A 16,567-nucleotide genomic window follows, 5' to 3' on the forward strand; every position below is an offset into this window, starting at 1 on the left:
ACAGGCACCAAAACTACACAGAGAAACCCTGTCTCAAAAAACCAAAAAAAAGAAAGATAGAAAGAAAAAGAGGTATCTATCTTAGGAAGGCATAAAGAAAACTCCTCAGAATACAGATGCACTATAAGGATGCCATGGAAAAGCAAAGCAGACATGGAGTGGAGTCAAAGAAGCCAGTCAGGTTCCCACCCCCCCAAACCCTGCTAGGCAGCTGGAGGACCACAAGATGGGAAAACCAAAACCAAACCAAACAAACAAACCCTTAGGCCATGGACTGTGCTTCCCAAGGGGAAGGAGCCCTGCCCTGGATGTGTAAGAGCAGAGAGGCCAGGAATGGGCTTGCTGTCCTCCTGGGGTCTGCCCTGAGTTGGGTCCTGTGTGGAATCTGACATGGTACCTGTTGTGGAGGGACTGGAGAAAAGCAAGCCGCACCAGACCACAGACTCAGTGATGACACAGAGCGGAGGACATCAGATTTAAGGGCACAGGCCAAAACCAGCCTGTTGCTGCTCTGAAAACAAACTTGTACAGAAACACAGCCCTGTTCACCCACCTGCTTTCTGTCTGTCCACAATAGCAAAACTACAGTGCGGAACAGAGCCTCTGCAGCCTAGAGCCCCAAATATCTACCATCTGTACCAAGTTTACCAGGCTACAGACGATCATTTAGAGGATTAGGCAACTCAGAGGAGGTCCTTGACAAAGACTGGAGGTGACGGGAAGGCTTCTTGGAGAAAGAAACATCCAAGCTTATAATGGAAAAGCGGTGTTTAGAGACAGGGTTTTCAGACGACGGCCTGAGCAGTGATGATATTAACAGTACCTAAGGACCAATAGTAATCAGGGTGGGGCCAACTGGGAAGTTGGAGAGGGAAGAAAAAGGAGGGAAACTTGTCAGCCCCTAGAGAGGGGCAGTATCCAGATGGCCCTAACATCACATTTAGTCCTACCGTCATTCAGGCAGAGGACTCCCAGGGCCCAGACTCCCTAAGGACACTATCCCTGCCAGTTCTAGGACTTCTTGACCTGTGAGACTACCTACTATGCCCAAAAGATTGTGTCTTGGGGGCTGGCGAGATGGCTCAGCAGCTAAGAGCACTGGCTGCTCTTCCAGAGGACTCAGGTTCAATTCCCAGCACCCACATGACAGCTCACAACTGTCCGTAACTTCAGTTCCAGGGGATCCGACACCCTCACACAGACATACATGCAGGCAAAACACCTGTGCACATAAAGTAAAATTAAAATAAAAAAAAGATTGTGTCTTATCAAATCCCTTTCCCTTTCCCTACGAAGAAACCAAAGGCAGAGAAGGGAAAGTCTCTCCCTTGAGAGTACACGGCAAAGCACAACAACCAAGACACAAATTCAGCCCACTGGCTCCCTGTGACATCACTCCTGAACCCTCAATCCCAGCCTGGGTAGGGCTCATGGAAGCTGAATGCAGGTGATGTTGAGAAGTCCCTGACTCTGAGGCCCTGGAGTACATGGAGGGTGCCGGAGCCCAAGGCCAAGTCCTCACACCTGTCCTCCACACTTTCCAGGGTGGGCAGGCAGCCAGGCTCATCTGCAGGTTCCCTGTTGGGACAGCTGCCTTGTTCTGCCCTTGTCTGAAGATATGGTCAGTGCCAGGCACCAGGACAGCACAGAAATAATGTTAGAGCAACCTTGGGACATGGGCCTTCTTCTCTACTCTGACCCCTAAACTCCAGTTTCTCTCAGAACTAGGCTCACGGGGCAGCAAAATAGTTTGGGGCTGGATCTGGTATTCATATCCTTGCTCCCACTCGGCCATGAGCCATGAGATCTCAGCTTGTAAGAGCACATAGCACCCCATTGCTTTCCCTTCTAATCACTATCCAGACAAACAGCAGTAGCCATACTGACAGCAAGCACCCGCCATGTGCAGGGCCCGATGGCATGTCCTCAGACATTAACTTCTTGCTCATCTTCAGCCTTTTGTGTTCTCCTAGTCGATAGTCAAGAGGAGGGAATTCAGATGTTCATAATGTCCTCAAATTCACACCGATGGCAGAAGGCCCAGCGTGTTCCAAAACCCTGACGACGGATGGGAGGAGTCTTCCTGCAGAGCTCTAGGACAGGGGCCCTTGTGGGTGTCTTGACCAATGAGTGCTCCGTCTTGGCTAGTTTCCTTGTCCATTGTCACAAAATCATCGTCTACCTCTAGGGTTCATGATCACAAGCTCCCAGGTGCTTTTCCAAGGGGCCTGGTTGTGTGGTGGGATAGGCAGGTGAAGAGACTGAGAACTGCCTGAATGGAGGAGTTGAGAAGTGGTGTGGTGAGAAGTGGTGGTTGCCAGCCTTGCTGGACTTGAGCTCCCTACTTACAGACCCTGTAAGGAGGTTTGGGGGTACACTTTTTAGGCTGAGCACAAGCCGGCTACCTGTTTGCTGCCTGACTCTGTCTTAGAAAAGCATTCTGTGCTCAACAGATCCTTAGCTCTTTCTTCTCTTTGTCCCACAGCCAAGAGGACCTGCGCAGACAGTGACTTTACCTGTGATAATGGCCACTGCATCCCAGAGCGCTGGAAGTGTGATGGCGAGGAGGAGTGTCCTGACGGATCTGATGAATCCAAGGCCACTTGTTGTGAGTCTTGCCCTGGACCTCAGTTTCCTCATCAGCATTTCCGTGTTGGCAAGTGTCAGGTTCATGTGAGACAGTCAGAGGATGCTCGGTGCCAGGCCCTCTGGGGAGTGGGAGGCTCCTGGTAAGCAGTCGGGTGTTTAGGTGCTTAGTATCTCGGCTCCCCTGTAGGTTTGACTCTGTTCCTGTAGCACCAGGAGCTAGAATCGGCCCCCAAATACTGCTCAGAAGTAGCCATGGCTCATCTTCCAGGCCCGCTGCTCTCGTTCTCGAGGATCTTAATTGTCATTCCAGCGGCAGTGACGGCAGCTGGTGCTTGTTAATCATTTACTGGGGCCACACCTCGCTAAGCTCTTTGTATAATACAGCCATCCTTTCATCTTGAGAGCAGCCTCTAGAGGCAGGTTACCACTTCCTGAATTGTCAAAAGGGGCACACAGACACTCAGAGTTGGAGTGATTTGTCCATGGCCACCCAGCCAGGACTTCGAGGGCCCAGCTCTCTCCTCTGTCTTGGCTGAGCTGTGTACAGGAGGCTTGTTCTTCATGGCGAGCTGGATGCTGACAGAAGGAACCAGGGCTGAGGCGGCAGAGCTGGTGCTCCAGGACTGCCTTCCACACCCAGAGCCTTGTCTCTCCATGATTTCTTCTCTAGACTCTAATCCTCAAAGCAAACTTAGACCTGGCAGGTCGTTCTGTGACATTTGTTAAATTAAAAAGGAGATGGGGAGGGGAGGGGAGGGGACCCAGCGGTCCAGAGGCATCAGCAGCGCGAGCCTGAGACAAAAGGCTGGGGGAAGCACGTGGAGAATGGTGGGGCTCAAGGGGGGATCCAGAAGCCCCTCTCTGGGGCTAACATTTGCCCCAGAGGTAAAGGCAGGGACAATAGAGGCCAGAGTCCCATCTAAGGCTGCCGCTGATGATAACTGGGTTTCCCTTGTCTCCTAGCAACAGAGCTACCAGTTTCCAAGAGAGAAAGAGAAAAGGAGAGCAAGAGAGACCCCCACCCCAGACAAAGGGCCCCTCATTTCCTAGGCAGCTGCCAAGCCCTCCCCGGTTCTACTGCAGGCCCCATCCTTTCCTTACCACACCAAATGCCACTCCATGCTGTCCTGGAGGCGTGTGGGCAGAGGGAAGCCCGGGGCTTTATCCGGCCCTTCCAAAAGAACAAAGCCCCGCCACACTTGCCTGTGACTGGCATCCTCATGCCAGTCTAGAGGGTGGTGGATCCCTAATAGAGAAAGAAACTGAAACTGGACCAGGTTTGGCCAGTTGACCATGGCTTCTCAGCTGAGAAGGGACAGAGTTGTAGCACGAATGTTAGATGATCTTTTACAGATAAAACACGAATTCTAAAATGGTCTTTTAATTAAAACAAACAAAAACAAAACAAAACCCGGAGTCAGATGTCGGGGTAAATGCTGAAAGATCAGAGAGACAAAGGAACAAGCCACTGCCACATCTCACCTCTAGGACTCCTCAGCTTGTAAAGGTTCAGTTCCTGTCTCCTCATGCCTTATATACCTTTCTCCGCCCAGCCATTAAAAGTGTGTGTGCTTCCCAAATACTGGGATAAAAGGTATGAGATCTCAAGTGCTGGGATTAAAGGTGTGTGACTTCAAGTACTCTCCCACCCTGCCTATTTCCCTGTCTTTCTTCCTCAAAATGTCAGTGCTCGCTGCCTTCCTACCTCATGGTCTGTGCTGGGCCCACATTCCCCACTCCTCCTGACTCCAAGGTCCCCTTCTATTTATCAGCTGAGCAGCGAGAGGCCTCAAGAACTTGGTAGACCTGCCTCACAGACATACAGCCTGTTTGTAGCAAGTGCCTCTCCTGTGACAAAAGACAGGCTTCTCAGGCTTTCTGATTCATGGGATCAGCAGCCAAGGAAGCACCTGGGATTGAAGAGGCCCAACTCCATGTGGATTATCCCAGGCAATTGCTGTGAAGGCCTTTTCTCACTGCTCCTCCAAATATGAGTCCCAACCTAGAATCCCATAGATTTCCTCATTTTAAGATTCCTAAATTCTCAGTAGTCCACTTTCTGCACTTGTCCAGTGGGGTGCAAAGTCTGGGGCCCTACTTCCTGAATCTTTGCATTGGTCAGAGCACTGGTCACAGTGTATGTGACTAGGGAGGGCTGCCTGGAAGAATCAGCCAGAGAGGACCTTGAAGGCCAGGCAGAACTGGGGGCAGCAGGACTGGTAGCAGTCTTGCTCACAGCTTCCCAACTGAATGAAAACCCAGCAGCCAACCCGCTGTCCATTTAATTGGTGTTGCCATAGCAACCTCCATAGCCTACCAGGTTTCTGGGACTGTGCCAGCTCCCAGGATAGAGCCTTACCCCTCACCCCAACAGAAGGATTATAGACAGAAGAGTGTAGTAGGCTTGGGATCTGATTCAGTTGGGTCAGGTCCTTTGCCTTGAAACCTCAGGTAAGTTGCCTAGTCTTCCTGAGCCTTGGTTTCTCTTTTTGTAAAGTGGCATGGCGCATTTGCCTTATAATGGGTGTGCGACTCCACTGAGAAAACACAAGTATTGGAGTAAGTGTCCGTGTTGTTTATTATTGTTCTTGGACCTCAAATCTCTGCCCCAATATTACAGTTTATTAGGCTATCAGGACACCAGAGTCATACTATTAAAATAATATAGGGGGAGGGGGGTTGTGTGTGAGAGAAGCACAGGGACCTGGGATAGGTACTCATCAAATACAACCAGAGTCACAATGGGAAAGCCCAGAACATTTGCCTAATGAAAGTATCATTTGGGTTCTAATTATAGCTCACTTGATTGACCCACCTTCAGGCATCTGCTGGGAGGGGTACAGGCGGGCAGGCAGGGAGAGGAGAGAGGGCAGGCAGGGAGAGGAGAGAGGGCAGGCAGGGAGAGGAGAGAGGGCAGGCAGGGAGAGGAGAGAGGGCAGGCAGGGAGAGGAGAGAGTGGTTCAAGGGGAGTGAGCTACAGATCTGGGTGCTCCTCACTGCATGTGGATTTTTTCCCCCTTGCATCTTGGCAGCTAGAAGGGGCTCTCACTGCTCACTTCTGCTCACCTGCTTCTTATAGATCAGGAAGTACAGGCCTGGAGATCTGAGATCACCCATTCTGCCTGATGCGGTGTGAAGGAGCCTACTGTAACTCTGCTCCTTCAGGATGACAGGGTGCAGAGGTGTGCTTCCTATGACAGGGCCCAGCCAGGTGACATTGGTGGTTGCCCAAGTCTCAAGTTCTCTTGGAGCAGGCAATCCCCATTTCTCTCTAAAAGTGAAGTCTCTAAAACTGCAAACCAGTGAGCAGCCACCAGGTACTAACAACAGACATTTTCCTTGTTTCTTATTTAGTAACCTCTGAGTCGGCAAAAGTACCTGTAGATTTGGGTTTCTGGGACAGGATTCTCAGGAAATTAATAAATGCCTTCAGTCCCTTCAGGGTGGAGTTTCAAGCCCCTCACTAGTATTGTCTGACAGTGAAGATTTGTGCTTCTGTCTGGAACACTTGGACAGCAAGCCAGAGGTGTCCCTTGGGAGCATGTGTTCCAGAAGGAGAGGCTGTGCTGAGATGGGGACCATGTCATAATGAGACATATGAGCTTCCATGCATTCCCAGGGGTGAGACCAGCCTCCCCACCAGACGTTTACATTGTCATTACATGGGATAGGACAAGAGCAACTGTTTCCTGAGCTCAGTGTGTTCCAGGCTTTTGAGTACAGGGATTCCCACTCTGCCTCATGCAAACCACTTACCCACCCCATTTTCAGCAGAGGAGACCCAGGGAGCATAGAAGATAAATGTCTTGCCTAAGGAACTTAGTGTTAGTAAATGAGATTTGGACCTAGGTCTATTGACTCTGAAACCCAGGCTCCTTCCCCTATATCCACTTGCCTGTAGGTCTTGGCTTCAAGGGTCCTGACAGTAGACATCAGATAGCCAAGTTGTTCAGCCTACCTGAGCCAAAGCTGGCTGAGCACCTCACTGACCTCTCCAGCCATGCTGGGGAAAGCAGCAGTCTCCTCCTGTGCGGTGGTGTATAACACGGGCCTGGGGTGGAAGTCCAGCTCAGCTGCCTCCCTAAGACTCACAGCCAGCAACTTACACTCTCTAGGCTTTCCTCTCTGCCTGGGAGATGGCCATCAGCACTTCCTGCCGTACTCAGTGGAGAGGCCCGACCTGGAGCCTGGAGTCCCAGCTTTGGAGACGAGCTAAACCACAAGAGAGGCACAGGCAGTGAGGGTGCAGGAGAGACAGGCATTTGACACACCTACCTCTCTCTGGACCCTGGAATACCACTCCAAGGAATGCTTGTCAACTTGATCTCCTTGGCCTCCTGGCATTCTGGGAGCCTTGACTCTTTAGGGGTGAAGGGACCGGTCGTAGGCACTGCTGGGTCCTTGAGAGCCTGTAATTAGAACTGCCTATTTAGGGACACAGCAAATGCCTTATTAATTATAAAGAAAGGAAGCAGACAGATTGTTTAATCATTGTCCTTGTTGAAAGGTTATGCTGTTAACTGTATAAATATTCATTAAAAGTTCAATCGGCTGCCTGCCGCACTGGGGGGTGCAGGACCAGGCCTCTGGAGGTGGTACATCTGGCCAAAGGCTGTTTCAGTCACCTAGGCTTTGGGGAAGAGAGTTTGGGCCTGGCTCTCAGCCATGCAAAGGTTTGATGGAAAGACAGGGCTTTTGTCACAGGAACCCAGACTGTCTTCGATGTGCTGTGCATGTTTGGGTGAGTTACTTGATGTCTCTGAACCTTAGGACTCAGTCTAGGAAACATTACTGCCACAGTCCCTTTGAGAATGGTGCTCCTGGAATCTGACTCACAGCCTTCTTGCTTGTCAGGGTTAGGGTAAGGGTGATGATGAGCATCTTAGTTGGTTCTGGCTAAATGCTATGAACTGGACTGGGTGAATTGTAAATAACAGAAATCTAGTGCATACAGTCCTGTTACACACACAGAGCACCAACAGACTGGAGTCCAGTGAGGTCTATTCCTCACAGATGCTGCCTTCCCACTCAGACCTTCATGACAGAGAGGGCATGGAGTCTACCTCGAGCACTTGTATTATATACAATTTTCATTGTGTATGTTCATGTACATGGTTCTACAAGGACATTTTCACACAAGTACATACCGTGTTAAGCATATTCTTCCCTCTCCCGTTAGCTCCTTTGTTCCTCTAAATAATTTTGCTTCTATTTTAATGTCGTATACACACACTTAATGTTATATATTCAAATAAAACTAGAACCACAAATGAGGGAAGACATGCAATATTTGTCTTTCTGAGTCTAGCTTAATTTGTTTAATATGATTATCTCCAATTGCATTCACTTTCCTGCAAATGACATAACTTTGTTCTTCGTGGCTGAAAACAATCCCATTGTGTATACATACTACGTTTTGTTTGTATCCATTCTCCAGCTTCTTATATAAGAGGGCATCAACCGCACTGGTGAGGGCGTTGCTCTTATGACTTAACTGTCTCCTAAAGGTAAAGTGGAATGGGGAACAGCTCTTCAGCCTGGAGCACTGACCCACTCAGGTGCTTGTGGCCCTTTCAACTCCCCCGTGAGGCTTAGTTCTCGGAGTCCGGGTCAGTGCTTAGTGTTTGCCTTGCCTTTCCACCCCACTGCTCTCTCAGGGGCTTACAAACATTTGAACGCCTGGATCACTTTTAGGGTGCCATGGTATTACAAAGAGATGAGGTGTACTATATCTTTTCAATATGCAGATTGTTAACTCAGGGGGTTCTCACACAGGGATACCTGGAACTGCCTGGGTTGAGAGGACTTACTAAAATGCAGGTCCCAGGGCCTGGAGCAGTGGCCCAGCCATTAAGAATGCTTTCTGCTTTCCCAGAGGGTCTGAGTTTGGGTCCCAGCACCCAGGGATCCGATGTCCTCTTTTCCTCCTCCACACACGTAGTGGACACACATTCACATGAAGACAAATATAAAACTTTTTAAAACTGCAAATTCCTTGGCTTTCAACATCTAGATTCAGTCACTATGGCCTGGGGCCCAGGGACTTGAACTTCTAAGACCTCCCTTAGCCCTGCCTCTTGGTTAGAGAACTTTCTGGGAGTCAGCTGGTCAGCTCCAGCTGCCTCATGTTCTGAAGTACCAAGAAGTGCTCAAGGTTCTCCAGTGCTGGTGACAAAAGTTATCTTCAGATGCCTGTCCCCTTTCACCACCCCTCATGACAGCCCAAAGTGGCCTTTTTTTTTTTCGGAGGCGGGGGGAGCAGTGTTTGGAGATAGGGTTTTTCTCTGTGTAGCCCTGGCTGTCCTAGAACTCGCTCTGTAGACCAGGCTGATCTCAAACTCAGAGATCTGCCTGCCTCTGCCTCCCAAGTGCTGGAATTAAAGGCGTGCGCCACCACCTCCTGGCAAAAGTGGCCATTTCGTTTATGTATGTATTTATGTGTTTTTTTTTTTTTTTAGGTATGAGTGCTCTGTATGTATGTATGCCTGCATGCCAGAAGAGGGCATCAGATCCCATTATAGATGGTGTGAGCCACCAGGTGGGTGCTGGGAATTGAACTCGGGACCTCTGGGAGAGCAGCCAGTGCTTTTAACCACTGAGCCATCTCTCCAGCACCCAAAAGTGGCCATTTTAAAAGCTCACTGAATGGCAGTGCTTTCCAGAGCCCTACCTGACAGTTAGTTGGTGTAGCGTGAACTCTATGAATTCTCTGTTCCCTTTGGACTGCCTGATTCAGGAATGGTGTTCCATGCCAGGTGTCCTAAACCTGCCCGCATTTGGAATCCACATGGGACTGAAGGTACTCGTCCCCAGTGCATAGCATGTGTCATTGGGGACCTTGGTTAGACACCTGCCCCAGCTCACGTTTCTGTGCCTTTCCTTGTCTCAGCCCACTTTTATTCATCTCTGTGGCCTCTCATTCCAGCCACAGAAATAAAATGAGAGGAAAAAGATCAGAGATCAGAGTGAGACATGAGTCACCCTTCTGGACGTACGAAACTGTTCCCAGTCTCTGGTATCAGGCACAGCTGCCACATCTTCATGTCATTCTCTAGTGTCTGTGTGTGTGTGTGTGTGTGTGTGTGTGTGTGTGTGTGTGACTGGAACTCAGAGCTTACCATCATGTCTCGTACCCAGCAGTGCTCAATATTATCCACTGACTGGATAAACAAGACTCAGAGTCTCATCCATTATGTGTGGATAATAATAATGGGGAACATGTAGTGAGCCCAGGATGAATGTACTTCTAAACGTTTTTACAGACATTAATCTGGTCATTACAACAATCGTATGCAGCAGGTCATAGTGTCATTACACTTTGTTGACACAAAGAGAGGTATTTTAGGCCAAGGTCACGTGGCCACTGAATAACTGAGCTGTGATTCAAACCCAGGCAGCCAGCCTTCAGAGCCCACATCCTCACTTTCCATGCTGGAGGCCGGAACTTAATCCTCACCCTGCTGGGTTATTCTAAAGATGAAATGGAAATGTCTAGCACTGTGCCTGGCACAAATCTGGAGACCTGAGGCTGGGACTCCTGCACACTGTCGAAGGCAGCAGGGAGCCAACCAACAAGGTCGAAGATGTGTCTGCCTCAGCTGTCACGTGGAGTGGGGGAAGCTGAGAGAGCTGCCCCCAGTCCTGAATAGGGTTCTCATTCTTCCAAACTGAGACTCAACCCCGGGGCTCTAGGCCCCTGATTGAGTCAGCCTCTGATTGCGGCTGCAGTAATTATAGCTGTGGAGTCCCGCTGGGCCCTGGGTGGAGAGGCTGTTCTCAGTGGTGGGCTCGGCCCCATCTTACAGAGACTTCGGATGCTGCGGCTAGGGTTTCGGTGAGCCCTCCAAACCCACAGGTTCAAATCAGGGGGTTGATGAGATCTGGAAGTAAACTGAGGTCCAGTTAGGCATATCTCACCCAAAGGCACAAGGCTGCAACACAGCAAGGGTGTGGCAGCTCCATATTGTGAGATGTTTAGGGGCACTTGGATCAAGAAAGACTTGAAGCTAGGCGGTGGTGGGCACACGCCTTTAACCCTAGCACTGGAGAGGCAGAGGCAGGTGGATCTCTGTGAGTTTGAAGCCAGCCCAGTCTACAAAATGAGTTCCAGGACAGCCAGGGCTGTTACACAAAGAAACCCTGTCTTGAAAAACCAAAAAAAAAAAAGACTTGAATGTCTTGGTCTAGGAGACCATGAGAGAGCGGGACAGTGTGGGGTGGGGTCAGATTTAGGAAGATTGGCTTCCAATGAAGAGACATGGAGCAGGAGTCCCTTGTGGACTACTAGGGACTTATGCCGAGTAGCAGGACTGTGGTGCTGTATCCTGTGTCACCCTTAGCTAAGCCGCCATGAACTTCCGGATGTCTGTCTCTGCAGCCAGGGAAGAGTGTCCTGCTGAGAAGTTAAGCTGTGGACCCACCAGCCACAAGTGTGTGCCTGCCTCATGGCGTTGTGATGGAGAGAAGGACTGTGAGGGTGGAGCGGACGAGGCCGGCTGTCCTACCTGTGAGTCCAGGGCCAGAGTCCCATTGTCTGCCAAGCAGTCAGGCACCCTCAGGAGTGGTGACCTCTTGGAAGGGGCCTATTTCTCTGTGGGGCCTGGAAGGTGGGAAGGGAAGAATAATGATGAGAATATTAGAAACGGCTGGGCACTTAGGAACCATTTTCTTCTTTCATCCTCACGACCACCTCATGAATAGCCACCACCATCCCCATTTCACGGGTGAGGAAACTGAGGCTCAGACAAGGGAGGAAGCGTGCCCAAGGCTGAGGGATGGAACCGAGATTCAAATTCAGGTCTAACACACAGCTTTCTACCATGTCTGACATCTGCTCATCCATTCTACGAGTCTACCGACCTCCAAGCAAGCGCAGGGGACCAAAGACTGGGCTGTATGAAAGCGATGTCTTGTGCCGGGGCACTGGCAGAGCCGGGAGTGGGGCATGTGCCCACAGAGTCCTAGAGTGTGAAGGACGACTGTTGCTAACATCTCACACTGGGGCACATATCGCATACAGAGAAGACATTCCCATCAGCCTCAGCAGGGACAGATGGAAGTGGTCATTGGGACAGTTCCACATGGCTGAACTTCAAACACAGGATAATCTCCTTCTCAGAGAGCAGGCCAGCAAGGTTTGGGCCAGGGGCAGGGGGGGGAGGGGACACATGATCTGGCTCATTTCACTTCTCTGGGTACCTACTATGTGCCAGGTCTGAAGGGGACGATAAGGTGGTCCTACAGTGTTCCCCTGGGGACTCCAGACTGGCCATGCTACTAGACTATGAGACTGGGTTGAAATTCAGGAGGGTGTATGCCAGGCACTTGCCCACCACTGCCTCTCAGAGCATCTCCCATCCCCACCCAGTCTCTCCTAGCCATCCTCCCTGGTCCAGGAGCAAGGCCATCTCCTCCTAAGGCTTCTGAGATTCCAAATGTGGAGGATTGATGGGTCTGAAGCAGGACGTGTGTGAATAGGGGTGAGGGTCCCGGCGAGTGTCCGTACTTCAAAGCCTCAGTGATGGCACCGGCTTCAGCTGTGATAGTTTTGTGAGAACTCATCCACCCGTGACAGTCCCCCCTTTTTTCTCGACACCCCCAAACTTGTAATCAAACAATTCTTCCAGTTTAAAGCTATCAACCACTATTCCAGGGAGTTGGGGGGGGGGGGTACCTGACTAGGGCATGTTGGGACAGGGACATCTCCTGTTAATTATAGGAACCAAAGGTGTGAGAAAGGCTTATCAGGCTCCCTGTGGCCTGGGCAGAGAAGGACCCCTCCCTTCTCCAGTTCTCTGAGCCCCTTCCATTTGTGAATGTAGGGAGTGGAGTCCCTGGGCCTTGGTAGTGGGACCTTCCAGTTACTGTCAGCCTCAGAACCTCGTTGAGAATCCAGTGTTAGGAAGCATTTCCTGTCAGGACTCTCATAAGACAGACTCTGCTCTCCCTGGGTATGTGAAGCTGTGTCTAGACAGGCAGGAGGGTGTCAGCAGCAGCATCTTGGAGGATGTGGCACCAGAGAACACATGCTTTTCCCTCTGATGACCCCACATCCCAAAAAACCCAGAAGGGGGAAAAATGCAGCTGTCAGGAACTTGGTAGGGCTGTCAGAAGAACATGACAAGGTCTGCATACATTGTAACACTGAAGACATCACTTGATTTTATGTTCAGTAACAATGAAAATTGACATCTTGTCACCAGAAAAATAGAAACATGGACCCTGGGCGCCCCCATATGGAAAGATAGGGAGCTGCCACCACGGTGTTTGTGGTCATAGCCACAGCATTCCTGACCCACCTGAGCCCCGAGGTCAATGTCTGAAGACAGGAAAGAGAGGAGGAGGCGAGGGAGTGGATGCCTTGAAAACACTCCAAAGAGAGGGAAAACAGACAGACAAGCAACGGGAACGCTGAGGAGCGGGGTCAGAGTAGGAAGGAAATCCCCAAACCTGAGTTCTGCTTCTTTTGTTTCAGTGTGACCCTGAGCAAGGTGCTCCCCTCTCTGAGCCTCAGTTTTCTTGTCTTGAAAATAGCCCCTGGGCGGGCTGGTCTCTAAGGCCTTTCCTGCGACTCCAGACTAGCCTACCAGAGAGAGGAAGCCCTGGTCCAGCCAGGGCCAGGACCTGTTCTTTACTGAATTCATCCACACCCACATCTACAGAGGGCTGTGTGCCAGTCCTTAGAATAATGGCGTTCGAAGAAGGACATGTGGAGTGGCTGAGAAAGGCACATAGGCAGGCTGGGGCAGAGGGAGATTTCCTAAGCAGGGAAACAAGAAGCATGGGTTGGCTGAAGGTGGAATTTGGACCTGTGCAGGGGAAGACGTAATGGCCACAGGGCAGAAATTCTGTGGACTTGGTGAAGTTGAGGAAGGGCAGGTGTGGTTCAAGGTCAGTTAGCATGACTGAGCCCCCGCTTGGAAGTGGCAGTCTCTCATACCATGCTCCCTGTTCAAGTCTCCAGCAGGACCTATTCCAGCCTATGGGTGAGGGTCAGCACGCCCTGTAACCCCCTTAGCAAGAGCTGGGCTGGGTCATGGGGGATGGGATCCGGCCGGCCGACCGGCTCTCTGTCCTGCGCAGTGTGCGCCCCGCACGAGTTCCAGTGCAGCAACCGCTCCTGCCTGGCCTCTGTGTTCGTGTGTGATGGCGACGATGACTGCGGCGACGGCAGTGACGAGCGCGGCTGCTCGGACCCGGCCTGCCCGCCCCGGGAGTTCCGCTGTGGAGGAGGCGGTAGCTGCATCCCCGAGCGCTGGGTCTGCGATCGCCAGTTTGACTGCGAGGACCGCTCGGACGAGGCAGCCGAGCTCTGCGGGCGAGCCGGCCAGGAGACCACGGCGGCAGCCTGCGCCCCCGCCGCCCAGTTCACCTGCCGCAGTGGCGAGTGCATACACCTGGGCTGGCGCTGCGATGGCGACCGCGACTGCAAGGACAAGTCTGACGAGGCCGACTGCTGTAAGCCCCCTCCGCGCACCCAGTCCCACCCAGAGCCTGCTGCTATGGCCCTCCTACCCGGAGTACGTCCCCTGCTTTAACAGAGACTTACACTGGGAGAATGAAGTGACTTGCGGGAGGTCACATGGCTGCTAAGGAGCGGAGCTCAGATCTGACCCCAGAAGCCAGGCACCTGTGTCTCAGCTATGTGGCCATTCCATCACACCTGTTGCTGCCCTTCCCTGTTAGAGGGAGTCTGGCACTGGGCCCCCTGCCCAGAGACCTCTGTCCTAGGAGTGCCTACATGCTGAGCCTGTCAGAGTCTGCTGACTGTCCCAGCTGTGTTGGGTCCCTGATGGGACTTTGGCAGACCCCTGCTACCCTCTCTGACAGGCACCACTCACGGTGATATTCTCATCTCTCTGCACCCGAGCTTCTGGAAAGGGGCTTTTAGTGTCCGGGCTCCCCACCAACACCCAGCACAGTGCCAGGCTCAGGAAGGGTTGACTGAGCGGACCAAATCACTGAGTCATGAGTACCAGGACTCAATGGAAAACCACACATCTGTGCTGAGGTGGTGGACAGGGAAACGGGACTGGAATGCTGTGTGACCTTTGGCAAGGCCTTCCCCCTCTCTGAGCTTCAGTCTCCCCATGTGTACACTTGAGATGCTCTGGCTAGGTGTCCTCTGAGGCCTCCTACGCTCGGTCACTGTTCCATTCTTTCCGGGGTGGATGTGGCATGAGGCCGTGGGAAAGCTCCCAGCCCCGCACTGGTCCTGACCTCCTCTTGCCCTGTTTCAGCAGCACCAGGACCCTGCGGTGAGAATGAGTTCCAGTGTGGGGATGGGACTTGTGTCCTTGCAATCAAACGCTGCAACCTGGAACACGACTGCCCAGATGGGAGCGATGAAGCTGGCTGCCTGCAGGGTGCGTGAGCTCCAGGCAAGGGTTGGCATCCTCCCGAGGATGAGGGAAGGCCCTGTCACCCTCCCTGGCCTGGAGAAAGCAGAGTTGGGGGAGTTCTTCCCTTGATCTCTGAGATACCCTTCAGCATCACTTACTTGCCCATTATCACTGGGGTTCTGGGGCACTGGACTTCTTTTTTTTAAAGATTTGTTTATAATGTATATGAATGCCCTATCTGCATATACATCTTTATGCCAGAAAGGGGCATCAGATCCCACTATAGATGGTTGTGAGCTCCTGTGTGGTTGCTGGGAATTGAACTCAGTTCAGTGCTCTTAACCACTGAGCCATCTTTCCAGCCCAAGAACTGGGCTGGTGATTAAGGACTTTGTAAAAGCTGAAAGAGGGCTAAGGGGATGTGAAACACTGCTTATGTTTGTCCACACCCAAGGCTTTCCTCACTCGTTCTCAGACTGGGCAGAGACTGAATCCTGTCCTCCAAAGAGTCCTTCTCATTCTCAGGTGGCACCGCTGGTCACCACCCGCCCTACCGGAATAGAGGCCCTACCCACTAGTCATGGGGAGAGCTAGAGAGGGCAACGGGCACTGGGCAAACACTCCCCTTGGGAGATGGTCAGCCCCTACTCAGTCTCTGTAGAGCTGCTGCACGGTCTTTCCCAGGACAGACAAAGACTCCTGCATGAGTGGATGAGGGTCTGTCCTGTGGGAAGAGCTTCTACAGGCCCTGCTCCACTGTCTGTCCTAGGGGCCCCTAAAAGGTCTGTTAGGGCTGGCGCTTGAACTGTTCATTTCCTGTGGGCCTTGGTTGGCCCTGCCCAGCCTTGCCCCTTCCCACCCACTGTCTCACAGGCACTGTCCACTCTCTTGTCTGGCCCGACAGAGTCAACTTGTGAGGGTCCCCGCAGATTTCAGTGTAAGAGTGGCGAGTGCGTGGACGGCGGGAAAGTGTGTGATGATCAGAGGGACTGCCGGGACTGGTCGGATGAGCCTCAGAAAGAGTGTGGTATGCTACCTGTCTACACCTAACAGCTGAACTAATGTTCTCACCATGCTCCCTCCTGACAGCCAGGCTAGAGGCCCTCTACCTGTTCTGACCCTCTAGACCAAGTGCTATCCTGTGGCCTCACACTGGGCCATTTGCTACTGGTATCTCTTGTTCTGTATTGCTGCAGAGCTCCAGAGACCTTTTCCTTTGAAGTCTAGATGCTCAAAGATTAGGCTGCTTCTTACAAAATGGGCCTCCTCACTCTGCTATATACAAACTGAGTATGTGCCCTCTACAAGTTTCTCTCTTCTTCTGTGTCCCTGCCCTGCTGATCTAGCCATGGCCTTGGTCCTTGAGCTCCTCCAGTCCCTGGCAGGACACCCTGCAGAGTCAAAGGTTGGGAGAAGCCAGGGAGCCAGTCAGGAGCATATCCATCCAGCATCTCTACTCAGGCCAGGCCTGGATGGGAGTAGGGTACTCCCAGCAGCAAGCAATGTCACCATTCTAAAGCCTGAGAAGCTGGAACTCGTGCTAGAGCTCAGACTTGCAGTCTAAACTAGAGAGAAGTAGGGTGAGCTAGCTATCCAGTGACTAGCAAGAGCAGAGGCTCTGAGCTAGAGGTGGAGGA

At 51.8% G+C, this 16,567-nt stretch overlaps 1 protein-coding gene across 7 annotated transcripts in view; it reads left to right on the plus strand.

The window, feature by feature from the left end:
- Lrp8 (LDL receptor related protein 8) overlaps positions 1-16,567 on the plus strand; it is a 72,477-nt gene that overhangs the window by 30,008 nt on the left and 25,902 nt on the right. For 3 of the 7 annotated variants that reach the window (XM_059254653.1, XM_059254654.1, XM_059254651.1), the window contains exons 3-6: positions 2,486-2,608; positions 10,967-11,095; positions 13,672-14,046; positions 14,832-14,954. In XM_059254653.1, coding sequence (XP_059110636.1) covers positions 2,486-2,608; positions 10,967-11,095; positions 13,672-14,046; positions 14,832-14,954 — 750 coding nt within the window. Of the gene's footprint in view, positions 1-2,485; positions 2,609-10,966; positions 11,096-13,671; positions 14,047-14,828; positions 14,955-15,834; positions 15,958-16,567 lie in introns of all 7 variants that reach the window. The other 4 variants (XM_059254656.1, XM_059254657.1, XM_059254652.1 and 1 more) reach the window with 3 other exon arrangements.

The sequence above is a fragment of the Peromyscus eremicus genome, chromosome 2 (genome assembly GCF_949786415.1).
Source record: "Peromyscus eremicus chromosome 2, PerEre_H2_v1, whole genome shotgun sequence".
Taxonomy (NCBI): Eukaryota; Metazoa; Chordata; class Mammalia; order Rodentia; family Cricetidae; genus Peromyscus; species Peromyscus eremicus.